At 48.8% G+C, this 26,750-nt stretch overlaps 1 protein-coding gene across 1 annotated transcript in view; it reads left to right on the top strand.

The window, feature by feature from the left end:
- Positions 1-26,750, top strand: part of dpy19l1l (dpy-19-like 1, like (H. sapiens)) — a 98,556-nt gene that overhangs the window by 5,727 nt on the left and 66,079 nt on the right. The window contains exons 2-10 of the mRNA XM_056286098.1: positions 1,836-1,860; positions 2,001-2,088; positions 2,651-2,788; positions 8,223-8,343; positions 19,313-19,406; positions 19,797-19,854; positions 23,673-23,764; positions 24,790-24,889; positions 26,422-26,499. Coding sequence (XP_056142073.1) covers positions 1,836-1,860; positions 2,001-2,088; positions 2,651-2,788; positions 8,223-8,343; positions 19,313-19,406; positions 19,797-19,854; positions 23,673-23,764; positions 24,790-24,889; positions 26,422-26,499 — 794 coding nt within the window. The remainder of the gene's footprint in view (positions 1-1,835; positions 1,861-2,000; positions 2,089-2,650; positions 2,789-8,222; positions 8,344-19,312; positions 19,407-19,796; positions 19,855-23,672; positions 23,765-24,789; positions 24,890-26,421; positions 26,500-26,750) is intronic.

The raw sequence follows: 26,750 nt of genomic DNA, 5'->3' as shown, positions 1-26,750 counted from the left end.
ACTATAAGACTATAAGGCAGGTATCACAGACTGAAGACTATAAGACTATAAGGCAGGTATCACAGACTGAAGACTATAAGACTATAAGGCAGGTCTCACAGACTGAAGAATATAAGAATGTAAGGCAGGTATCACAGACTGCAGACTATAAGGCAGGTATCACAGACTGAAGACTATAAGACTATAAGGCAGGTATCACAGACTGAAGACTATAAGACTATAAGGCAGGTATCACAGACTGAAGAATATAAGAATGTAAGGCAGGTATCACAGACTGAAGACTATAAGGCAGGTATCACAGACTGCAGACTATAAGGCAAGTATCACAGACTGAAGACTATAAGACTATAAGGCAGGTATCACAGACTGAAGACTTTTAGACTATAAGGCAGGTATCACAGACTGAAGACTATAAGGGAGGTATCACAGACTGAAGACTATAAGGCAGGTATCACAGACTGAAGAATATAAGAATGTAAGGCAGGTATCACAGACTGAAGACTATAAGGCAGGTATCACAGACTGAAGACTATAAGACTATAAGGCAGGTATCACAGACTGAAGACTATAAGGCAGGTATCACAGACTGAAGAATATAAGAATGTAAGGCAGGTATCACATACTGAAGACTATAAGGCAGGTATCACAGACTGAAGAATATAAGAATGTAAGGCAGGTACACAGACTGAAGACTATAAGGCAGGTATCACAGACTGAAGAATATAAGAATGTAAGGCAGGTATCACATACTGAAGACTATAAGACTATAAGGCAGGTATCACAGACTGAAGACTATAAGACTATAAGGCAGGTATCACAGACTGAAGACTATAAGGCAGGTATCACAGACTGAAGAATATAAGAATGTAAGGCAGGTATCACAGACTGAAGACTATAAGGCAGGTATCATATATTGAAGACTATAAGGCAGGTATCACAGACTGAAGACTACAAGACTATAAGGCAGGTATCACAGACTGCAGACTATAAGGCAGGTATCACAGACTGCAGACTATAAGGCAGGTATCACAGACTGAAGACTATAAGGCAGGTATCACAGACTGAAGAATATAAGAATGTAAGGCAGGTATCACAGACTGAAGACTATAAGGCAGGTATCACAGACTGAAGAATATAAGAATGTAAGGCAGGTATCACATACTGAAGACTATAAGACTATAAGGCAGGTATCACAGACTGAAGACTATAAGACTATAAGGCAGGTATCACAGACTGAAGACTATAAGGCAGGTATCACAGACTGAAGAATATAAGAATGTAAGGCAGGTATCACAGATAAGACTATAATGCAGGTATCACATACTGAAGACTATAAGGCAGGTATCACAGACTGAAGACTACACGACTATAAGGCAGGTATCACAGACTGAAGACTATAAGACTATAAGGCAGGTATCACAGACTGCAGACTATAAGGCAGGTATCCCAGACTGAAGACTATAAGACTATAAGGCAGGTATCACAGACTGCAGACTATAAGGCAGGCATCCAGATGAAGTGATTCTACTGTCTGCGAGCTCCTTACCTGGGTTGTCAAGCATCAGGACATGAGGCTCATATCCCACTCAATATGATTTAACCATTCATCACATCAATGTTGAACTATTGAGAGGCAGGCAGCATACTAAGAATGATTCGTGATTATTCAGGTTTATAAGAGGGGGTTGAGTTCAACTGACTTTGTGTCTGTGGTGTTGCCACACAGTGCCATAACTACTCTTAGCATGCCAGTGTACTTTGTCTACTTCGAGTGAAATGTCATCTTGCGAGAAGTATCCAGACAAGTCCAAAGTCATCTCTGTCTTCCTTTCCAGCTGCTGTAGCGGGCTATCTTCACTGGTAAGCTGTTACTCTTGTACTGCAGGATGATATCCTGCTGGTTCTGCAACATACTGTTTCAAATATCCTGCTGGTTCTGCAACATACTGTTTCAAATCATTGTGTGGTTGAGACTAGCATCTTTTCTCTCCTGTAATCAGGTATCATCTCACACACCTCTTTGAGAATGACAGACACTTCTCACACTTATCAAACCTGGAGAAGGAAATGGCTTTTCGCACCGAAATGGTAAATGAGGGAGAATTTCATGTATTAGCTCATCCTTGTATATACAAGTTCTGCTACTTTTATACACATTTTATAAGTTCTGCTACTGTTGGATGTTGTGTCTGTGTAAGTAGCTGCTGAGCTCATAAAATGAAGCTTTTCCTCCCGTTTGTCCAGTGATGTTGTAGGGAACAGTTATTGCCATGTAAGCAGGGTATTTTTCTTGCATCACTCTGCTGTCTGGCACCAAATGGGCCACTAGCCATGGCCATCTGCTCTGTCCGCCTTCACTCATTCCTTCTATGTGTGAGAGCTTCACTTCATAGGGTTAGCTTTATATCTTCTTCTCCACGTAGTCCTGCCTCTTTTTCTTTCTTTCTTCCTTTCTTCCTTCCGTCCGTCCGTCCTTTCTTTCTTCCTTTCTTTCTACCTTTCTTCCTTTCTTTCTTCCTGCCTTCCTTTCTTTCATTCTTTCTTTCTTCCGTCTGCATAACTCTTTCTCTCTCCATCTTTGCTTTCTTTTACTGTTTGTGTACTGTGTGAGTTAGCTGCACGGTGTGTGTGTGTGTGTGTTTTCTTCCAGGGCTTGTACTACTCCTACTACAAGACAATCATCGAGTCTCCCTCCTTCCTGGACGGCCTCCATGTGGTTATGAACGATCGGCTGACAGAGTACCCGTTGGTTATTAACACGCTGAAGAGGTTCAACTTATATCCAGAGGTAATCGTGATGCTGAATACTGATGCCAGTCAGGTGTTGCTGTAGTGATTTTTGAGCCTAAAGTACAATGTTGGAGTATGTAAAACCATGCTAACAGGATAGACACTAGGCTGGTGATAGCAATACTAGCATACACACTAGATTCCCATCCTATACTTAAACATTTGTGGTGTGATGGTGTTAGCCATGTCAACATTTGTATATGTGATTTTTTTTTTTTTTTAAATTTTTTTGCTGGCATCAAACTGCACAGAGGTGACCCCTAATAGCATCCTAATGTGAAAGTAAGTCATGAAGTGAGGCAGATAATGTCAGAGTAAGTCATGAAGTTAGACTAATAGCATCCTAATGTCAAAGTAAGTCATGAAGTGAAGCGGATAATGTCAAAGTAAGTCATGAAGTGAGACTAATAGCATCCTAATGTCAAAGTAAGCCATGAAGTGAAGCAGATAATGTCAAAGTAAGTCATGAAGTGAAGCGGATAATGGCTCCCTTTTATCCTTGGGCTCCTCATCAGCCTCCGATTCAGGCCAGGTGTGTCTCTCAGTCTCCCTCTCGTTGAGGGGGGAAGTGGGTACAGGTGTGTTTCTGGGCTGTGCCGGGTCGCTGGCCATGGTGCAGAAGCTGGGCTGACACCGGGGTTGTCACAACTCCCCCTCCCAAGAAGGAAGCCAGGGTCCCCACGGATGGCCCAGAGGCAGGCATCGCGGCGGGACAGGGCGTCGGTGTTCTCCCGTCCCAGGCAGTGCACCACTCTGAAACTGTAATCCTGCAACATAAGGAACCATCGTGTTACCCGCTCGTTCGTGTCCTTGGCGATGGCCATCCACCAGAGCGGAGCGTAGTCCGTGACGCAGTCGAAGCGTCTCCCCAGGAGGTAGTAGAGGAGCTTGTCCACTGCCCACTTGATGGCCAATGCCTCCTTCTCTACTGTGGAGTAGGCCCGCTCATGGGGCAGGAACTTGCGGCTTACGTAGGTCACCGGATACTCCTCTCCATCCTTCACTTGGGAGAGGACTGCTCCCACCCCTATGGCTGAAGCATCAGTTTGGACAACAAAAGGCAGGGCAAAATCAGGGGTAACCAGTACTGAATCAGAGCAGAGGGCTTGCCTGAGCATGGTGAAGGCCTCCTCTGTTTCTCTGGTCCAGAGGACGCGGTCAGGTAGGTTCTTCTTGGTGAGGTTGTGGAGCGGGCTGGCCAGGGTTGCGTACTGGGGGATGAACCTCTGGTAGTACCCCACCAGTCCAAGGAACGACTTCACCTGTTTTTTCTCCACAGGGCGGGGCCACTCCCTGATGGCCTCCAGCTTCGGTTCCTGGGGCCACACGTTGCCTCGTCCCCCTCGGTAGCCTAGGTACGAGGCTTCCTCAACCCCGAGGCGGCACTTCCGCGGGTTGGCTGAGGCCCGCGGTCCTCAGGGCCCCGAGGACTGCTCGCAGGTGGGCCAGGTGACCCCCCCAGGTGGCGCTGTGGATCACAATGTCGTCCAGGTAGGCCACGGCGTAGGCCCGGTGAGGACCCAGGACCATCATCCGCTGGAAGGTGGCGGGGGCCCCATGTACCCTGAACGGGAGTACAGTGTATTGGTACAGCCCGGTTGGGGTCGCAAACGCCGTCTTCTCCCTTGCAGCCGGCGTCAGGGGAACCTGCCAATAGCCTTTAGTTAAGTCAAGGGTTGTAATGAAGCGGGCTGGCCCTAGCCGCTCGTCTACCCGGGGCATGGGATAGGCGTGAAACCTGGACACTGCATTCAGCTGCCTGAAATCATTGCAAAACCTAAAAGTCTCATCTGGCTTAGGTACAAGGACTATGGGGCTAGACCAGTGGCTCTGAGACTCCTCTATCACCCCCAACTTCAGCATCTTTTCTACCTCCTCCTGAATGGCTGTCCGCCTCGCCTCTGGGACCCGGCACGGCCTCACCTGAACTGTCACTGCTGGCTCGGTGCGGATGTCGTGAGTCGTCACTGTAGTTCGCCCAGGCAGCTCTGAGAAGACGTCGTGGTGCTGCAGGACCACTTCACGGAAATCCTGCTGCTGGCTGGGCCCCAACATGGCTCCCATTGGAACCTCGGGGGGGGGGGGGTAATAAACACTGGACCGGCCTGTGGGACAGGGTGAGAGTGCCACTTTTTAAGCAGATTGATATGGTAGAGCTGCGTAGGTTTCCGTCTCCCCGGCTGTCTTACCACATAGTTCACCTTCCTCACCTGCTCTACCACCTCGTAAGGCCCCTGCCACTTGGCCAGGAACTTACATTCAGATGAGGGGATTAGGACCAGTACCTTCTCACCTGGCTGGAAGGTACGCACCTGGGCCCCTCTGTTGTACACCCGGGCCTGGGCTTGCTGGGCCTGTTCCAGGTGCGTCCGCACCACCGGCCAGATCTGGGCCAGCCTCTTCTTCATCCCCTCCACGTGTTCGATGACGGAGTGGTGGGGGGAGGGATGGCTCTCCCAGACTTCCTTGGCCAGGTTGAGCAGCCCCCTCGGTCTCCTCCCATACAGCAGCTCGAACGGGGAGAACCCAGTGGAGGCCTGGGGTACCTCCCGGATGGCGAACAGCACATGTGGCAGGAGCTGGTCCCAGTTCTTCCCATCAGGGTCGATTACCTTCTTCAACATGCTCTTGCGGGTCTTGTTAAATCTCCACCAGCCCGTCTGTCTGGGGGTGGTACACAGACGTCCTCAGCTGCTTCTCCTGTAAGAGACTCAGGAGATCCTTTAAGGCCCTGGACATAAAGCAGGAGCCTTGGTCTGTTAAGATTTCCCTGGCAATCCCCACCCGGCTAAACAGCAGCATCAGCTCCCTGGCTACAGACTTGGAAGAGGCGGCACGCAGTGGCACGGCTTCAGGATACCGAGTGGCATAGTCCACCATCACCAGTAGATATCTGTGGCCTCTGCTGGTCTTGGGGAGGGGCCCCACTATGTCCATAGCCAGTCTCTCAAATGGGGTTTCGATTATCGGCAATGGGACTAGGGGGTTTCGCACGGTAGGCCTGGGTGCATTTTTCTGACACTCGGGGCATTCTCTACAATAATCACAGACTGACACTCTAGGGGCTTCCCATCATGGACTCGCACCTGCGCCCAGGCATTCCTCAGGACCTCGTCCTCCAGCTGTACCGTTGCGAATCGCCCTTCTCTGGCGGCTCCATCCCCAGCAGCAAATGGGAAGTCCGACAGCGTGGTGAGGGAGGAGCTGTCCGGGTCCAGGCCTGTCTGCTGAGCTGGCGAGGCCGCGGCGGTGTCAGGGCTGTCCATGGCGGGCGGGCTTGCTCACTGGCGGTTGTGGTCTCCTGTGTCTCCAGGGAGGCCTGTTGCTCACGCTGGGCCACGTCATCCTCTCCTCCAGGCCCTTCATCAGTCGAGTATGTGGGGGACATTAGAGCTGCGCACGCAGCGGGACGACGGTCACTGCGCCTCCGGGTGGCGCGTGGCCGGCCTCGGCCTCTGTCGCGGCATTCACCCCAGTACTTCTCCAGCAAGGGGCAGTCTCGGCCCAGGAGGAGGGGACCCGGCAGCTCTGGGACCACCCTCGCCTGTACTGCATATGTACCCTTTTGGGTCTGGATCTCGATGTGATGAGTCGGGTAGCTGCGGACGTCGCCATGTATGCAGGTCACTTCCACCATCTTCCCTGGGGGGCCATCGACGAGGTCGGGTCGGACAGGGACAGGTGACTGGCCGTGTCAAGAAGAGCCCACGTATCCTGACACCCCACTTTTACTGGTAGGCGGGGCGCTTCGGACCCCTTGGAGGTCAGGCAGTCGGAGAATAAACAGTGTCTGGCTGAAGGGGGTTCTGTGGCGCTGGCAGTGGGCATGGAGGCTTCGCCTCCGCCGGGGCACTGGCGAGCTAGATGTCTCTTCTGTCCACAGGAATAGCAGCGCCAGTCCTCTCGGGGTGATGGTGCTCGGGTTCTTCTCTGGGCGATGGTGGGCGGAGCTGGCGTGGCCCGCTCCCCACCCCTCGCCTGTCTCTCGGGCCGCGCCTCCCTAGGGCGAGTGCTTTGGGCGGCCGCGCCCTTCATCTGCTGGGCTACCTGGTATGCTTCCAGCATTTGAGCTACTTCATCAATTGAGGTCGGGGATTTCTGGGTGGCCCACCTTTGGGCCTCCGGCGGCAGGAAGCGCACACATTTATCAAGTACGACCCTGTCAACCACGGCCGGGCCATCCCCCTCTGTCAACCAGTTACGTGTTAGCCTTCGCAATTGAGCTAACTGGCTGCGCACCGGCTCAGTGCCATTATATTCCCACAAAAAAACCCGTTGGGCCCTAGTAGCCAAATTGTGTCCATGAATGTTCAGAATCTCTTTCTTAACAGTTTCATAATCGGCTGCACTTAGTGTCCAAGTCCTGGTACGCTCGCTGCGCGTCTCCTGTCAGGAACGGGGCGACAATATTCGCCCATTGTGCCTCGGGCCAGCCCTCTCGCATTGCCACCCGCTCGAAGACCTCCAAGTACGCCGTCACGTCATCCTCCGGAGTTTGTTTGGTGAGACGGCTGGCTGGTGTCCCTCCGGGCAGCGCCACGGTGTGTCGGGCGCCCAGCTGCGCCACCACCATCTGGAGAGTGGCCATGCCCTCAGCCCGCTTGGTTTGGGCTTGGATCAGTAACTGCATTGCTGCCTCCATGTTTCGGCTGTTCACAGTCTGCTTCACTGAATCGGGTGTTCTGGTAGTGGTTTCACTCTGCCCGCATTCTCCACCAGCTGTGACAACCACGGGAGAACTTAGCACCCGACCCAGCAACGAAACGGAGACTGTCGGCAAGTTGAGCCCGCTGCGGGCATTTATTCAAAAGAAAAAGGGAAAACGTTCAGCAGGAGTAGTACTCCTCGTCTGAGCCTGCTGGCTCCCGTCTTTGTTGGCTCGTACGCTGGGCAGCCATCATGACTATAGCTTTTCCCCCTGGTAGCTGTCTCTGGCTCCCTTTTATCCTTGGGCTCCTCATCAGACTCCGATTGGGGCCAGGTGTGTCGTTCAGTCTCCCTCTCGTTAAGGGGGGAAGTGGGTACAGGTGTGTTTCTGGGCTGTGCCGGGTCACTGGCCGTGGTGCAGAAGCTGGGCTGACACCGGGGTTGTCACAGCGGATAATGTCAAAGTAAGTCATGAAATGAGACAGATAATGTCAAAGTAAGTCATGAAATGAGACTAATAGCATCCTAACATCAAAGTAAGTCATGAAGTGAGATGGATAATGTCAAAGTAAGTCATGAAGTGAGACAGATAATGTCAAAGTAAGTCATGAAGTGAGATGGACAGTGTGGCTTGTGACTCTGGAGTTGGACGGTAGCTGTGCTCTGCCAGTGCCCAGGCAGTCTGTGGACATCTATGTTGATATACCGGGGCCATTACTAACTTGTTGCTGGAACAGGCTTTGCAACAGCTGCTCCTCATAAACAACTGTCCTTCTGCTGCCTAGGTGGTCCTGGCTGGCTGGTACAGGATATACACAGATACAATGGACTTCTTTGGGATCCCCACTAAGATGTGTTGGTCCATCAACAGAGGAGAGGGGCTTGCTCCTGTGGATAGCTGTGAAGGTACATGCTTTCGCCATGGTGCTCTGGTTTGATCTGTAAATATACCCTGCCGCACACACACATGCACACAAAAAAGACAATAGTTTTAGGGATAGCTGTACAGACAAATACTCACACTTCAGTAAACAGGGGCAATTAAAACATACTGAGGCAGCCTCCTGCTGAATCAGTGCATGAGTAATTGCTTTGCAGACCTTGATGTGTTTATTCTCCCCTGACCAGAGGCAATCAAACTAGCAGCCCTGTTGGGAGACGGCATTCCAGAGAACACATATTCATAGTAGGGGAGACTTGCACACAGCCCACATCACAGCGCAGGCTCTCTATTGAAACTCGAAATGTTTCATTCCAAAACAAAAATTATTGGTGGAGTTTTAGCGGCAGTTTTGCTTGGCATTGTTGTTTTCTGGTTACCAGGCAGAAAGTGACTTTACGCACAGGCACACACAGTTTCAGGGTACTTTGTCAGTGATACCTCTGAGCCTCCTGATAACCTAAACATGAGCATTTCTAATAAAGTAAATGCCTTGATGTTAAGAGGGAAGGAGCTGCTGCCTGCCCTGCAGCTTGCTCTACAGCTTGCCCTGCAGCCTGCCCTGCTTGCTCTGCAGCTTGCCCGACTTGTGCTGCTCACTGTAGTAAAGGGAGAGAGTAAGAGGAGCACTGTAGTAAAGGGAGAGAGTAAGAAGAGCGCTGTAGTAAAGGGAGAGAGTAAGAAGAGCACTGTAGTAAAGGGAGAGAGTAAGAAGAGCAATGTAGTAAAGGGAGAGAGTAAGAAGAGCACTGTAGTAAAGGGAGAGAGTAAGAAGAGCAATGTAGTAAAGGGAGAGAGTAAGAAGAGCGCTGTAGTAAAGGGAGAGAGTAAGAAGAGCGCTGTAGTAAAGGGAGAGCATAAGAAGAGCACTGTAGTAAAGGGAGAGAGTAAGAAGAGCGCTGTAGTAAAGGGAGAGAGTAAGAAGAGCACTATAGTAAAGGGAGAGAGTAAGAAGAGCACTGTAGTAAAGGGAGAGAGTAAGAAGAGCGCTGTAGTAAAGGGAGAGCATAAGAAGAGCACTGTAGTAAAGGGAGAGAGTAAGAAGAGCGCTGTAGTAAAGGGAGAGAGTAAGAAGAGCACTATAGTAAAGGGAGAGAGTAAGAAGAGCACTGTAGTAAAGGGAGAGAGTAAGAAGAGCGCTGTAGTAAAGGGAGAGAGTAAGAAGAGCACTATAGTAAAGGGAGAGAGTAAGAAGAGCACTGTAGTAAAGGGAGAGAGTAAGAAGAGCACTGTAGTAAAGGGAGAGTAAGAAGAGCGGATGAGAGAGAGAGAGAGAGAGACAATGAGGGGGAGATCGGGGCGACAGATTAGGAAGAGAACAGAGACTTTGAGGGTACTGTTGCCTGTGAGCGACAGAAAGATGAGACGGAGAGCGAGAGGGTTGGTGCGTGAGGTGAGAAGAGGAAAAAGTAGAGGCGGTGAATCGGGAAGTGGATTGGTGAGGGGCGGCGCTTAAAGGTAGGGGTTGTGAATAGGGAAGTGGACTGGTGAGGGACGGAGCTTAACTCAAGCTTGCTTGCTGGTTGCAGCAAATGGGACAAAGACTGGAAATAATTAGTAGAAAATGAGGACAAAATGCATGTAACTATGTGATTAATGCTGTAAGTTATGTACAGTAGTTTGGATAATTGTATGCCCGCCTGGCCAGCAGGTGGAGCCATGGAGGCACCAATCTCAGTAATATGAGGCGCATAGATGACGTCGTCATGCAGCGCAGGCGATTCAGAACGGTGCAAAGAAAGGAAGCACATGGTTGCATGGAGTTGAGCTCCCGAAAAATACAAGAGTTAATTAAATGCGATAAAGTGGAAACGGTTAATTTAAATGCGATAATGTGGAAATGTTGTCGAACCAGCTTCATCACAGCTCATTACAGCTTCATCACACTTTCATCACAGCTCATTACAGCTCATCACAGCTCAGTACTGCACATGTACAGCACGTGTACAGCCAGTGTATGGTCCCACAGCTGTGGTCAGCATCACGTCATTCGGCACGCTGTTGTTCAGCAAGCTGTGTGTACAGCTAGCCATGTATCAGTCAACCAAACGACCCGCTTATGTTAGCTCATGTACAGTTTGGAGACAGCTAATGTTAGCTTGTGTACAGGAGGAAATACATTGTCAACGAACATTTGTGTCATCTCGTCATTTATGGGCTGCGTTCATAACGCCACTAAATCTCGACAATTGCGACAGATAGTAAATCTGTGTCAGTCCAAACGTTTGTAGTTCAAACGTTTACAAATGCACTTTTTTTTAAAGCAATATTGTGGCAGGATGAGGAAAAACACAGGAGACGAAGGCGAGTTTGATGTTTATTACTCAACTCCAAAAACCGAACTGCAGCAGGAACAACTCTGCACCAGAGAGCCCAGGAACGTAAACCACGCCCACAGCCCACAGCCCTGCTGGGTGAGAGGCACAGCCCCCAGTGTCCGCCACAATATATTTATTGAATTTTGTTTGCAAATTACATCTAAACAAGTAATAGCACAGTACAGCAAACATTTTCACCCTACCCCTCCCCCCATAACTCCATCCCTATAACAAGTAATACAATTCAAAGCAGGGTTAAAGAAAATAATACAAATAAAAATTAATTAAAAATAAATAAATATATGATAATAATTTCTTTCACAGACTGATTAGAGGGTGTGGTTTTTTTTTTTGGTTGCTTTTACGCATATAAACAATCACATAGAGTTGTTCTACTCCCCCAGAGCTTGTTCTTGCTGAAGCAAGTTACCAACATTAGTATTATGTTTTAAGAAGTACAGAAACAATCCCCAGATTTGATAAAAAAACACTTTGTTTACGTCTAACAATATACATTATCTTTTCCATTGACATGTGTGAAGCCATTTCTTTAACTCACATACCAATTCTTGGTCCATCAACACTTTTCCAATTAAGAGCAATTACACGTTTTGCTTGTAATATACACATATCTATAAATCTGAACTCATTGCTATGTGAATGTGGGATGGTAGGATATAAACCAAGAATAAAAAGCTTTGGACTCAATGGTAATTTCTTTGACAAAATTTGATCAATCATATCAACAACATCTTGCCAGGAGGTTTTCACTTCCACACATTCCCATATACAGTGAAACAGCATCCCCCTTGCCTCACTACACTTAATACAGGTAACAGGTATATTGTCTGTAGCCTGGTCACAAGAGTCTGCGATGCATTGGGCCTTCCTCCGACAGGCGCATAAACCAATGATGACTCTCTCTGTCCCTTAGGTCTAGGCCTACTTGGATGTGCCCATGTCATTTCGGCTGGTGCTTGGACATTGTCTCTCATTCAGGGTTAAGTGCATTCCACAAAAGCTGAATAGTCTAGCTGTAAATGAGACTCAGTCCTGTCCAGGTAGAAAAAGAAAGCCTAAACAAAAACAAAACGGCGACAGTCCGAACACGTAGCTACATCTTTCATGTAAATGGAAATAAAATAAAATAAAGTGGGCTTAATAGCCTACTGCGTCAGTCCTTATCCAAGGGATTGAATAAACCTCTCCACTTCTGCTGGGGTTTGAAAGGTGTGGGGTCTCTCGTCATGTGTTACCAGGAGCCGGGCTGGAAAGATGATTCTGTGCTTGTGGATCCCCCTGTCTCTCAGCTTCTTTCGGACCTCATCGTAGTCGCGCTGCATCTTGTGCACCCTAGCAGAGAGGTCCATGTGAAAACGGACCGGCATGTTCTTGTAAAGGACCTGTCCTTTGGTTTTGGCTGCCTTTAGTACTCGCTCCCTGTCCTTAAAGATCATGAATCTCATGATCAATGTCCTTGGACGACCCATGCGAGCCCTCCCGCGGATCCATGTTCAGAGCCTCCGGCAACCACTTCTCCAAAAATGCAGGTGCATCCTGGCCCTCTTCTTTCTCCGGTAGGCCCACCAACCTTACATTATTTCGCCGACTCCCGCATTCCAAGTCATCCACTTTGTCAGTAAGGCTTTTGACGGTGCTTTCCAGCATGCTAACTCGGGGTGTTAGCTTCGTAACGTCATCCTCCACGTCAGAAATCCGTTGTTCGGCCTGTTCCATGCAACCCGTGCATTCCTGTATTTGTTTCTTTACATCCACAATTGTCGCTTGCACTCCATCAATTTTCTTGTAAAGTCCACTTTTCAAAGACTGTATGGCTTTCATGATATCTAGGTTGCTATTCTTATCTGTGTCTAACATTTTGTCATCTTCTTCCTTGTGGTCGTCTTCTTTGTTAGCCATATTTTCAACCTGCATAGCGTCTCTAGCCTTCTCAGCCCCTTCCTTGTGTCTCGATTTCCTTTTCTCTTTCTCTTTCTTTGCCTCTTCTTTCGGGTTTTTCCCTGACATTTTAGTCCTGGGTACTCTTATACACGTATTGCGTGACTTTGGACAAGATTCGGAATAGTATTGTAGGATTAATTTACATGCTAGCTGCAGAGCTTGAGATTTGCGACCTCCTAGTCCCTCGCCATAACCGGCTACAAATGCATATTTATGTGTGGTGTGATGGTGAGTGTTGAGGCGGGATACAGATCGGGGTTAAGGTAAGGGGAGAGATGGGGTCAGAGTCTCTCTAGAGGAGCTGTTTCACTCAGATCCCATCTTGGAAATGCTGCAGGGCAGTAAGTTCTTGACCAGCAAGATAAGACCCCTGTCTTTTCAACATATCTTGAGTTCTGACACACGTTATTATGTGCTTTGCATGTCATATTTAGGAACACTGGTAAATTGTACACAACATGAAGGTTAAAGTTTGTTACAAAGGATGCCGTTGTCACTGAAAAAGGTCTTTTTTCCACTTTACCAATGCTTGTACACATGCACTATTCACCCCCTTGAGCTTTGCCTGTGAACTGGTGTAAGTACCAGAACAGTGACTGTGTGAATCTGGACCTATGGTTGGTGGACTTTCTGGTGATATGCAGACCAAGATGCTTTGAGTTTTGCTAACAGCATAATGTCACATGGTCTTACGTGGTCAGGGCTGCCATCTTCAGTTTTTCAGTTCGTCCTATTCACACTGATAAAGCGGACTGTCTCCACTGTCATTTAAACCAGGGGTCCCCAACCTTTTTTTGCACCACGAACCAGTTTAATATTGACAATATTCTGGCGGACTGGGGGAGGGGCGGGGTGGGTTAATAACGACCGGAAGATAGGTTAGGCTTGTAAGTCAATAGTATCATAACATTTAAAGTAAGGTTTGGATATTAAACACACAGCACATATTTTCCTTGCGTTAGCATAACATACATATAACATCATTGCAACTCACCAGTATCACTGAATCAGTGGGAGCCCTGGGCTGGTTTCCCTGCAGCAAGACGGTCCAATCGAGGGCTGATGGGAGACAGCAACACCCGAAGGGTGTTTGTTATGTCCAGTCTATTCCGCAGTGTAGTTTTGGTTGTATTCTTGCAGGAAAGCCCGCTTCACAGAGATATGATGTTGGAAATGGAAGCAGTTGTCAGTGCTTTCGTGGCCTTCTCAGGACATTCAGCCTTGACTTGATCCAGAATGTCGGCAGAGCTGTGACATCAAACATACTTCTCAGCCCACCATCATTTCAAGCTCGCAGAGTTGACCTTCCTCCCACGCTGACATGGATGATTCGCAGGAGACATTGACAAATGGGTCACGGATCCGGTACTCATGGTAACTAGGTAGCTGCTAGTAGTGAGTTGTTTTTTACCAGTACTCGTGGTAGCTAGTTAGCTGCTAGTAGCAGTTGACTGAGTGCGTCTCTGAGTTATGAAGTTAGTTGCCATTGGTCTGCAGAATGCCACGTGAATGAGTGATAAAATTACATCATTGTACACACTTCAAGTATCCATTTCAAATTAAAAGCCCTCTAGCGTTTCACGCTGGTCTGGGCTTTTATTTGAATATTGTCTATCATATTATCATATTGTTTCCTTGCGGCCCAGCAGCAAATGCTTTGCGGCCCGGTGCCGGTCCGTGGCCCAGTGGTTTGGGACCCCTGATTTAAACTGTCTGTGGTGGTAAACCCCGGTCTTTTCTGCACTCAGTGTTCATCCTGTAGTGTATGATGTGCTACAAAGAGAGGCGCCGACAAACGTTATCTTGTCGCACATCCTGAAACAGACACACAGTCTGCCACCCCCCCCCCCCCCCCGTTTGACCAGATTTTATCTTGGACCCTTCATATGTTCATATGAGAACTGTCTGCACTGTACAGGCAGGATACAAGTGGCTGGAGTAAAAGTACAAGTAGAATAATCAGTTTCATGTACTCCTTGATTTGGTTGATTATCCTGTTGATTATCTGATTATAGTGAAATTAAACTCGTCAGTTTACTGTGAACACCCGGAAACTCGGCCAAGTTCCCAGAGGCTCCACTCTGAAAAGCAGAGCATTGGGAGTGTTTGCCCCTCACAGCAGGGCAAATATCTACCCTGTCTCATGCCCTGATAGGAGGTAAACATGTTTGTTTCTTATGGATCATTATTGCTAAATGACTATTTGTTTATTCACGTTGAAAATTATTAAGTATATATTTGATGATGATTTAAAAACAACAGACATCTCTAAACATATCAAGCATCATCATCATCAGAATGATATCAGACACTGGAATGGAACGAGAACAGAGACTGGAAGTCACAGTGAACAAAGTCCACATGCTGGAACTACAGAGAACTAGAAGAGGGCACGCAGTACATTACACATCCCTGCCAGGCGTGTTTCCCTCCTCCAGTAGCTGGATTTGGTGAAAAACCACCCTTTTTTTCATTTACCGGGAGAAGGCAGAATATGGAGGCGCTACCTGCGTACTTCTCCAGAGCTGGACTGAGGCACACACACAGCTGAGGAGTTGGTACTCACCTGCAGCATAAAACAGGTTTTCAGAGGTTTGGAGTCACCGCAACCGTGACGGGTCCTTGATCACACAGTCATAACTGCACAAGCATGACCAGGCTGACAGGCCAGCAGCATGGAGACGAGCTGCGAACAGACACACAGACACACCTTCTTGCTGTGCGGCGACCACACTAACCACTGCGCCACCGTGCCAGCACACTCACACAACCAAACACAATATCAGGGATAACAACGACAAGCTGAAGTGCCAGAGGGGCCGGATCAATTTGATGTCCTGAGATTTTGATGTATAATTTGTGAATGTGAATGTTTCTTTTTTTATGTCATACACTGTAAACTTCTGCAGTTATACTTTTCTGAGAAACAGGAAGGTGTGAGTGCGAAACAGGAAGGAGGCGTGGTGTGTTAAACTTGCTGAGGTGTAATCGCTCCTCATCAAGGCGGCAGCACGGTGCTTGCTGGTTTTATTTGTATGCCGGTTTGTTGGTATAAACTTGTCGCAAGTAGCATAGGATGAGATCCACAATGTGAATGTGGGCCCTCACTCTCCTGTCGCTGTCAACCCACGCAGATGACACCGCCAGGGAGGTGGAGTCACACATTCACGCATCTTCATCACCAGCCTGCTGTTGGATCAGGGTGCTGTGACTTAACCATCACTTCCTGCCCCCAAGCTGACTGTGGTGTGCACTGAGAACTCAGCTGTTCTGCACACACTTCAGTCAAGCTGGTCTCATGTGGCCTTATCTGACTTTCAGCAGTCATCATACAAACACATTAATAGGGAGGAACGCTGGTTTGAACGGGGAGTCAAAGAGGCCATCTATGTGAAGAGGGAGCAACCATCCTTTAACCGGGGTTGGGGGGGGGGTCTAAGAGTACATGTGTCACCATCTTACAATGCTGTGATTACAACTATTCCCCAATCCTCTGAATAGTACACATGACCACTGTAACTCTAGTTAATGGTCACACCCATATGTTCACATGAAACTGGTGGTTGGCATGGGTGGTGATGCCACTTTATTGTTTATAAGGGTGGGACACCTGCAGTCACTGTGTTGTTTATAAGGGTGGGACACCTGCAGTCACTGTGTTGTTTATAAGGGTGGGGACACCTGCAGTCACTGTGTTGTTTATAAGGGTGGGACACCTGCAGTCACTGTATTGTTTATAAGGGTGGGACACCTGCAGTCACTGTGTTGTTTATAAGGGTGGGGATACCTGCAGTCACTGTGTTGTTTATAAGGGTGGGACACCTGCAGTCACTGTGTTGTTTATAAGGGTGGGGACACCTGCAGTCACTGTGTTGTTTATAAGGGTGGGACACCTGCAGTCACTGTATTGTTTATAAGGGTGGGACACCTGCAGTCACTGTGTTGTTTATAAGGGTGGGGACACCTGCAGTCACTGTATTGTTTATAAGGGTGGGACACCTGCAGTCACTGTGTTGTTTATAAGAGTGGGGGTACCTGCAGTCACTGTACTGTTTATAAGGGTGGGGGTACCTGCAGTCACTCTATTGTTTATAAGGGTGGGACACCTGCAGTCACTGTATTGTTTATAAGGGTGGGACACCTGCAGTCACTGTGTTGTTTATAAGGGTGGGGACACCTGCAGTCACTGTGTTGTTTATAAGGGTGGGACACCTGCAGTCACTGTGTTGTTTATAAGGGTGGGACACCTGCAGTCACTGTGTTGTTTATAAGGGTGGGGACACCTGCAGTCACTGTGTTGTTTATAAGGGTGGGACACCTGCAGTCACTGTATTGTTTATAAGGGTGGGACACCTGCAGTCACTGTGTTGTTTATAAGGGTGGGACACCTGCAGTCACTGTGTTGTTTATAAGGGTGGGGACACCTGCAGTCACTGTGTTGTTTATAAGGGTGGGACACCTGCAGTCACTGTGTTGTTAATAAGGGTGGGACACCTGCAGTCACTGTGTTGTTTATAAGGGTGGGGACACCTGCAGTCACTGTATTGTTTATAAGGGTGGGACACCTGCAGTCACTGTGTTGTTTATAAGAGTGGGGGTACCTGCAGTCACTGTACTGTTTATAAGGGTGGGGGTACCTGCAGTCACTGTACTGTTTATAAGGGTGGGGGTACCTGCAGTCACTGTGTTGTTTATAAGGGTGGGGACACCTGCAGTCACTGTGTTGTTAATAAGGGTGGGGACACCTGCAGTCACTGTGTTGTTAATAAGGGTGGGACACCTGCAGTCACTGTATTGTTTATAAGGGTGGGGACACCTGCAGTCACTGTACTGTTTATAAGGGTGGGGGTACCTGCAGTCACTGTGTTGTTTATAAGGGTGGGGACACCTGCAGTCACTGTGTTGTTTATAAGGGTGGGGACACCTGCAGTCACTGTGTTGTTTATAAGGGTGGGGACACCTGCAGTCACTGTGTTGTTAATAAGGGTGGGACACCTGCAGTCACTGTATTGTTTATAAGGGTGGGGACACCTGCAGTCACTGTACTGTTTATAAGGGTGGGGGTACCTGCAGTCACTGTGTTGTTTATAAGGGTGGGGACACCTGCAGTCACTGTGTTGTTTATAAGGGTGGGACACCTGCAGTCACTGTGTTGTTAATAAGGGTGGGACACCTGCAGTCACTGTGTTGTTTATAAGGGTGGGGACACCTGCAGTCACTGTATTGTTTATAAGGGTGGGACACCTGCAGTCACTGTGTTGTTTATAAGAGTGGGGGTACCTGCAGTCACTGTACTGTTTATAAGGGTGGGGGTACCTGCAGTCACTCTATTGTTTATGAGGGTGGGACACCTGCAGTCACTGTGTTTTTTATAAGGGTGGGGACACCTGCAGTCACTGTATTGTTTCTAAGGTGGGGATACTTGCAGTCACTGTATTGTTTATAAGGGTGGGGACACCTGCCGTCACTGTGTTGTTTATAGGGTGGGGACACCTGCAGTCACTGTATTATTTATAAGGTGGGGGTACCTGCAGTCACTGTATTGTTTATAAGGGTGGGGACACCTGCAGTCACTGTGTTGTTTATAAGGGTGGGGACACCTGCAGTCACTGTATTGTTTATAAGGGTGGGGACACCTGCAGTCACTGTGTTGTTTATAAGGGTGGGGGTACCTGCAGTCACTGTACTGTTTATAAGGGTGGGGGTACCTGCAGTCACTGTGTTGTTTATAAGGGTGGGACACCTGCAGTCACTGTGTTGTTTATAAGGGTGGGACACCTGCAGTCACTGTGTTGTTTATAAGGGTGGGGACACCTGCAGTCACTGTATTGTTTATAAGGGTGGGGACACCTGCAGTCACTGTGTTGTTTATAAGGGTGGGGACACCTGCAGTCACTGTATTGTTTATAAGGGTGGGGACACCTGCAGTCACTGTGTTGTTTATAAGGGTGGGGACACCTGCAGTCACTGTATTGTTTATAAGGGTGGGGACACCTGCAGTCACTGTGTTGTTTATAAGGGTGGGGACACCTGCAGTCACTGTGTTGTTTATAAGGGTGGGGACACCTGCAGTCACTGTATTGTTTATAAGGGTGGGGACACCTGCAGTCACTGTGTTGTTTATAAGGGTGGGGACACCTGCAGTCACTGTGTTGTTTATGAGGGTGGGACACCTGCAGTCACTGTGTTGTTTATAAGGGTGGGACACCTGCAGTCACTGTGTTGTTTATAAGGGTGGGACACCTGCAGTCACTGTGTTGTTTATAAGGGTGGGACACCTGCAGTCACTGTACTGTTTATAAGGGTGGGGACACCTGCAGTCACTCTATTGTTTATGAGGGTGGGACACCTGCAGTCACTGTATTGTTTATAAGGGTGGGACACCTGCAGTCACTCTATTGTTTATAAGGGTGGGGGTACCTGCAGTCACTCTATTGTTTATGAGGGTGGGACACCTGCAGTCACTGTGTTGTTTATAAGGGTGGGACACCTGCAGTCACTGTGTTGCTTATAAGGTGGAGACACCTGCAGTCACTGTGTTGCTTATAAGGTGTGTGTGTGTGTGTGTGTGTGTGTGTCTGTCCGTCTGTGTGTGTGTGTGTGTGTGTGTGTGTGTGTGTGTGTTTGTCTGTCTGTCTGTGGGTCCATGTGACAGGCATGGGTGACCCGGCCTACTTCTACGTGACCACTGTATTCATCCTGAATGGACTGATGATGAGCCTCTTCCTCATCTACGGCGCCTACCTCAGGTAACACAGCAGCCTTCCATCTCTGTCCCATCAGGGGTGGATGAATGTGATGGAGGAGATTAGAGGGGTTTCTACCCCCCCCACACACACACACACATGGACGCCTCCCCCCAGCCCCCCAAGACTGACTTGACTCATCAGCAGTCACAAATCCATCTGGTAGAGAAAGAAATAAAGATGACATTCTGTGAGTTGGCTAATAAAAATGTATGAACTGAGATGGAGGCTGACCTTTCTCTATATTTCCTCTTCTCTGCCTGTTTCCTTCTCTGTCTCTCAATTGCTCTCTCTTTGTCTTCATATTTGCCTGTTTGATTTCTCTGTCTATCACTTCTCTCTGTCGCTCTCTGTGTCTGCACCCCCGCCTCTGTATTTCACCTCTCTTTCTAGTGGGAGTAGACTTGGCGGCTTGGTAACCACCCTGTGCTTTTTCTTCAATCATGGGGAGGTGAGTCCAACGCACGCACACACACACACACACACACACACACACACACACACACACACACACACACACACACACACACACACACACACACACACACACAAAGTTCAGTCTGTTGCATGGGGTAGCGGTCCTTCAGGTGGTGTTGTGGTGATGGTGGTGAAGGGGCTTTAACCTTGTCTTCGTGTGGTGGTGTGGTGATGGTTGCATCGGTTGCTTGTGACTCTGGATAGGAGTCTCTGAAGTATAAAGGTATGAAGCAGGAATACATTCACAAAAAGCAAAGTGTCTTGTTGGCAAGTGTCAGAGCAGCTGAGGATTGGTGCTGATCCAAGTGAGCCCGTGTTCTTCATCACATATGGCCATGCTCTCTGGTCAGCCACATTGATACACTGATGCATGCGTCCTTCTCTCCTTCCCAGTCGGCAACGCAGAGAGGTGATGGTACATAATGTGGAGTGCAAGACAGCAGAACATGGAGAGGTGATGGGTACATAATGGGGAGTGCATGACAGCAGAACATGGAGAGATGATGGGTACATAATGGGGAGTGCAAGACAGCAGAACATGGAGAGGTGATGGTACATAATGGGGAGTGCATGACAGCAGAACATGGAGAGGTGATGGGTACATAATGTGGCGTGCAAGACAGCAGAACATGGAGAGGTGATGGTACATAATGGGGAGTGCATGACAGCAGAACATGGAGAGATGATGGTACATAATGGGGAGTGCATGACAGCAGAACATGGAGAGGTGATGGTACATAATGGGGAGTGCATGGCAGCAGAACATGGAGAGGTGATGGTACATAATGGGGAGTGCATGACAACAGAACACGGACAGGTGATGGTACATAATGGGGAGTGCATGACAGCAGAACATGGACAGATGATGGTACATAATGGGGAGTGCAAGACAGCAGAACATGGAGAGGTGATGGGTACATAATGGGGAGTGCATGACAGCAGAACATGGAGAGGTGATGGTACATAATGGGGAGTGCATGACAGCAGAACATGGACAGATGATGGTACATAATGGGGAGTCCATGACAGCAGAACACAGAGAGGTGATGGTACATAAAGGGGAGTGCATGACAGCAGAACATGGAGAGGTGATGGGTACATAATGGGGAGTGCATGACAGCAGAACACAGAGAGGTGATGGTATATAATGGGGAGTGTATGACAGCAGAACATGGAGAGGTGATGGTACATAATGGGGAGTGCATGACAGCAGAACATGGACAGGTGATGGTACATAATGGGGAGTGCATGACAGCAGAACATGGAGAGGTGATGGTACATAATGGGGAGTGCATGACAGCAGAACATGGAGAGGTGATGGTACATAATGGGGAGTGCGTGACAGCAGAACATGGAGAGGTGATGGTACATAATGGGGAGTGCATGACAGCAGAACATGGACAGGTGATGGTACATAATGGGGAGTGCATGACAGCAGAACATGGAGAGGTGATGGGTACATAATGGGGAGTGCATGACAGCAGAACATGGAGAGGTGATGGTATATAATGGGGAGTGTATGACAGCAGAACATGGAGAGGTGATGGGTACATAATGGGGAGTGCATGACAGCAGAACATGGACAGGTGATGGTACATAATGGGGAGTGCATGACAGCAGAACATGGACAGGTGATGGTACATAATGGGGAGTGCATGACAGCAGAACATGGACAGGTGATGGTACATAATGGGGAGTGCATGACAGCAGAACATGGACAGGTGATGGTACATAATGGGGAGTGCATGACAGCAGAACATGGACAGGTGATGGTACATAATGGGGAGTGCATGACAGCAGAACACGGACAGGTGATGGTACATAATGGGGAGTGCATGACAGCAGAACATGGACAGGTGATGGGTACATAATGGGGAGTGCATGACAACAGAACATGGAGAGGTGATGGTACATAATGGGGAGTGCATGACAACAGAACACGGACAGGTGATGGTACATAATGGGGAGTGCATGACAACAGAACATGGAGAGGTGATGGTACATAATGGGGAGTGCATGACAACAGAACATGGACAGGTGATGGTACATAATGGGGAGTGCATGACAGCAGAACATGGACAGGTGATGGTACATAATGGGGAGTGCATGACAGCAGAACACGGACAGGTGATGGTACATAATGGGGAGTGCATGACAGCAGAACATGGAGAGGTGATGGTACATAATGGGGAGTGCATGACAACAGAACACGGACAGGTGATGGTACATAATGGGGAGTGCATGACAACAGAACATGGAGAGGTGATGGTACATAATGGGGAGTGCATGACAACAGAACACGGACAGGTGATGGGTACATAATGGGGAGTGCTTGACAACAGAACACGGACAGGTGATGGTACATAATGGGGAGTGCATGACAACAGAACACGGACAGGTGATGGGTACATAATGGGGAGTGCATGACAACAGAACACGGACAGGTGATGGGTACATAATATCCAACTGGAGTTTACACTGTATGACTTTGTGCAGCGTGGGATGTGACATGAATTACATCAAACCCTTCCCTTGTAACAAGCTTGTGAGCAATGTTGACTTGCCCTGTTTCAGCCTGGAGTCCACATACTTGCTGCAGTTTAGCTGCTGCTGTTATCCAGACAACCTAGGGGTGTGATGACTAGAGATGTGATGGCTAGGATGTGATAGGTAGAGTTGTGATCGCTAGAGATGTGATGGCTAGGGGTGTGATGGGCAGAGATGTGAAGGCTAGGGGTGTGATGGCTAGAGATGTGATGGCTAGGATGTGATAGGTAGAGATGTGATGGCTAGAGATGTGATGGCTAGGGGTGTGATGGGCAGAGATGTGATGGCTGGGGATGTGATGGGTAGAGATGTGATGGCAGGGGATGTGATAGGTAGAGATGTGATGGCTAGAGATGTGATGGCTAGGGGTGTGATGGGCAGAGGTGTGATGGCTAGAGATGTGATGGCTAGGTGTTGTGGTTACACCGCCCCGAGCTGCCTCCCCGACACGTTCTTGCCACTCCCCCAGCTCGGACGTCCCGGAAACATCCGAGCGCTCGGCTCGCGCATTGAGGGGATGAGCGCTACTTTGCACCAGGTGTTTGCCATCAGCTATCAGGCACACCTGCGGCAATCAGGCAGCGCTCTACAAGAAGCCTGCCAGAACGTCTCTCCGGGCTTCGACGTACTGAACCCTGCGACCCCCCCCTCCGCGACTTCCACAGCTCCCCCCCTCCTTGTCCCCAGCGACCTTCACGTTTTTCCCTGGACCTCTCCAGAGATCTCCCTCCGTGTCTCTCTACCTGGACCCCTCCTTTCGGACTTGACTTCCTGGATCTCGGACCCGGACTTCCTCGGACAACCCCTCGCTCTAGGATTCGGCTTTGGTAGCCAGGCGTACACACATCGCCTCAACAACCCCCACCTGAGGTTCCCCTGTTATTTTCCCTGTGGCAGTGTTGTTTAGTTTTCCTGCATTAAAATCGCCCTTCGGGTTATCCCGTTGCTGTTGTCTGTCTGTCCTTTGGGTTTCGCTACACTAGCCTCTGGTCTTCATTCGTGAATCGTAACAGCTAGGGATGTGATGGGTAGACATGTGATGTTGGACATGTGATGGGTAGGGCTCCAATGTTTTGCTCAAGAAACATTTGATGAGGTTGACATTGGGATTGGACTTGTGTCCCTTCCATTTGCTGGCCAGTGTCTAAACACGTGTGTGTGTGTGTGTGTGTGTGTGTGTGTGTGTGTGTGTGTATATGTTTGTGTTTGTGTGTGTGTGTGTGTGTGTGTGTGTTTTTTTTCCAGAGCACTCGAGTAATGTGGACACCTCCCCTGAGGGAAAGCTTCGCCTACCCCTTCCTGGTGCTGCAGATGCTGCTGCTCACTTACATCTTGCGGTAAAAGTCTCTGTTTTTCCGTCTCTCTCTTTCTTTGCTTTGTCCCTCTGTCTCATGTCAGATGCTGCAGGATTCTGTCATTTTTTTTCTTTAAATCTGTTTACTAGGTCTTGCAATTTTTTGCAAATACACTGTAATCAAGACGACCTCATGCAACAGCCTGGCCTTTGACCTGACTTAGTTTGCTTTTGTATTTGTTGAGTTGATGCAACTCTAGGTCGTGCCTCCCAGTAAATGAATGTAGTGAGCTTGCAGTGTGCAAGGTCCTAAAGTAGATAAATGCTGGATACATATGGGTAAAAATGTGATTGCTGTGCTACGTGTCAGTGTTAAGAGTTGACTGGCAGCGATAAGTGTGGATCTTTTTCTTTACCTGGGTGTGATTCTGCCTTTACACGTGCAGCCGCAGCCACTGAGGCTGTTGTTTCTGCCACAGCTACCTTTGAACTGCTCAAAATAAACACCATGTTTAATTTGTGGGTCTGCCTTTGTGGGTGGCACGTTGGCGCAGTGGTTAGCACTGTTGTCTCACAGCAAGAAGGTCCTGGGTTTGAATCCCAGGCCGTCCCAGGTCCTTTCTGTGTGGCGTTTACATGTTCTCCCCGTGTCTGCGTGGGTTTTCTCTGGGTGCTCCGGTTTCCTCCCACCATTAAAAAGACATGCACGTTAGGGTTAATACTCCTACCTGTGCCCCTGAGCAAGGCAATGGAGAGAAGAAGTGGAGTTGTTCCCCAGGTGCTGCAGCTTCCCCCTGCTGCTATACAATAGGATGGTTACATGCAGAAGACACATTCACTGTAAGAATACAATGACAAAATTAAGTGTCTTTCATTTCTACCACTGCATCTCTACAACGAGAGAGAGAGAGAGAGAGTTCCTCCCCCCACCTGCCACACTCTGACCACCTGTTTTTCCTTCCTGTCCCCACCTGCCACAATCTGACCACCTGTTTTTCCTTCCTGTCCCCACCTGCCACACTCGGACCACCTGTTTTTCCCTCCTCTGTGTTCCTGCTTTCTGTCCAGGACGCAGAGACCGAGCAGGACTGCCCTGGCTGCCCTGGGAGTCTCCACTCTGTGCTTCATGCTACCCTGGCAGTTTGCCCAGTTTGTGCTGCTTACTCAGGTGAAGAGAGACAGAATGAGGGAGACTGGGGTGCAAGATGAGGGAGAAACAAGAGACAGGCAGGAAACTGGGTTAAACTGGATGAAACTGGAAGGCGAGACAGAGAGTAGAGATCAGGGTTGGTGCGGGGAGGGTCAAGGTGATGATGATGATGATGATGTAGCATTGTCTGTTTGACTAATGATTTCACACTGGGGGTTTTTGATTAACCGTCAGGTTTATTCCGTTTACAGTTGTGGTACTTTTTTGGGGCCAGGCATTGAAGGAAGGTTAGCTGTAACGGGGCAAAAAAGTGTTGAGTATTTATTTGATTTCATATGGTAAAACCAAACTATCTTGTTATGAATATCTTGTGTCACTAGAAGGACAGAAGTCATTCTGCTTACAGATGAAAAGAGGCGGGGTGGGAAGGAGGGCGCTTGTTCCCCAGGAGACGTGGGGAGTTTGCCAGGCATAGCAGGGACCGGCCAAGCGAAGCGTTGAAGGTCAGACCGAGACATTCCTGCAGACAGACAGGCCTGTGCTGAGCAACCTGCTTCTCCTGCTGTCAGTGGCCCATGCTGCTGTGCTTTTATCTATGTAACAATAATGATCAAATATTTATTTATTTCCCCTTTTTTCTCCCCAATTGTACTTGGCCAATTGCCCCAACCTTACAAGCCATCCCGGTCTCTGCTCCACCCCCTCTGCTGATCCGGGGAGCACTGCAGACTACCACATGTCTCCTCCCATACATGTGGAGTCACCAGCCGCTTCTTTTCACCTGACAGTGAGGAGTTTCACCAGGGGGACATAGTGCGTGGGAGGATCACAGTATTCCCCCCAGCCCCCCCTCCCCCCGAACAGACACCCCGACTGACCAGAGGAGCCGCTAGTGCAGCGACCAGGAAACACACCCACATCTGGCTTCCCACCCGCAGACACGGCCAGTTGCGTCTGTGGAGACACCTGACTAAGGCAGAGGCAACACTGGGATTCGAACCGGCAATCCCCGTGTTGGTAGGCAATGGAATACACCACTACGTCCATACCCCCACCTGTCATACCCCACCCCATGTTATAAGGGTGGGACACCTGCAGTCAGGTGAGACTGAAGATTAAAGGTTTCCATCACTAAACGCTGTGTGCACATGACTGATTCGGCCTTGAGCGATCACCTGCAGGCTGGTCACACTGTCCCATGTTGGCTTTAGCCGCTGCTGCTCGTGTGCGGTAATGAGGCGTGAGCACAGCTGTGGCGTAGGGTCATGCACCACCAGTAAGAAGGCAGAGGAGTTAGAAGGATGTGCTTGAGAAAGGAGTCAGTCCATTGGGAAGAGGTGGATTTGTTTGCTCGAGAATGACATGACAGTGAGTAGAGGAGGAGGTCATGTAGGGCAGATATGTTTCAGTGGGGAGGGGGTATGACAGGACTTTAACCTAGTGATGGGACGCTGCTGTCAGGGGGACAGATAACACAGATAAGAGTTGTTTGCATAATGTGATGTGGTGTTCGTCCTGAGAGAGTCATTGATGACTTTTGTTCTTCTCAGGTGGCGTCTCTGTTTGCATCCTACATTCTGGGTTACCTGGGCCCTGCCAAGATGCAGTCCATCCTGCTCACGCACATGGTGGGTGAGCCGCCCCACCACTGGCCTACATGTTCCCCCTTTCCTCAGCAAAACAGCTGTCCACTTTCTCTGCCACTGTTTTATCTTTACTGAGACGTTATGAGACATTATGAGACATCACCGAGACATTATGAGACATCACTGAGACACCACTGAGACATTATGAGACATCACTGAGACATCACTGAGACATCACTGAGACATTACTGAGACATCACTAAGACATTACTGAGACATTATGAGACATTAGT

This window comes from Lampris incognitus, chromosome 9, assembly GCF_029633865.1.
Source record: "Lampris incognitus isolate fLamInc1 chromosome 9, fLamInc1.hap2, whole genome shotgun sequence".
In the NCBI taxonomy this organism is placed as follows: Eukaryota; Metazoa; Chordata; class Actinopteri; order Lampriformes; family Lampridae; genus Lampris; species Lampris incognitus.
This window is presented reverse-complemented; position numbering and strand designations above follow the sequence as displayed.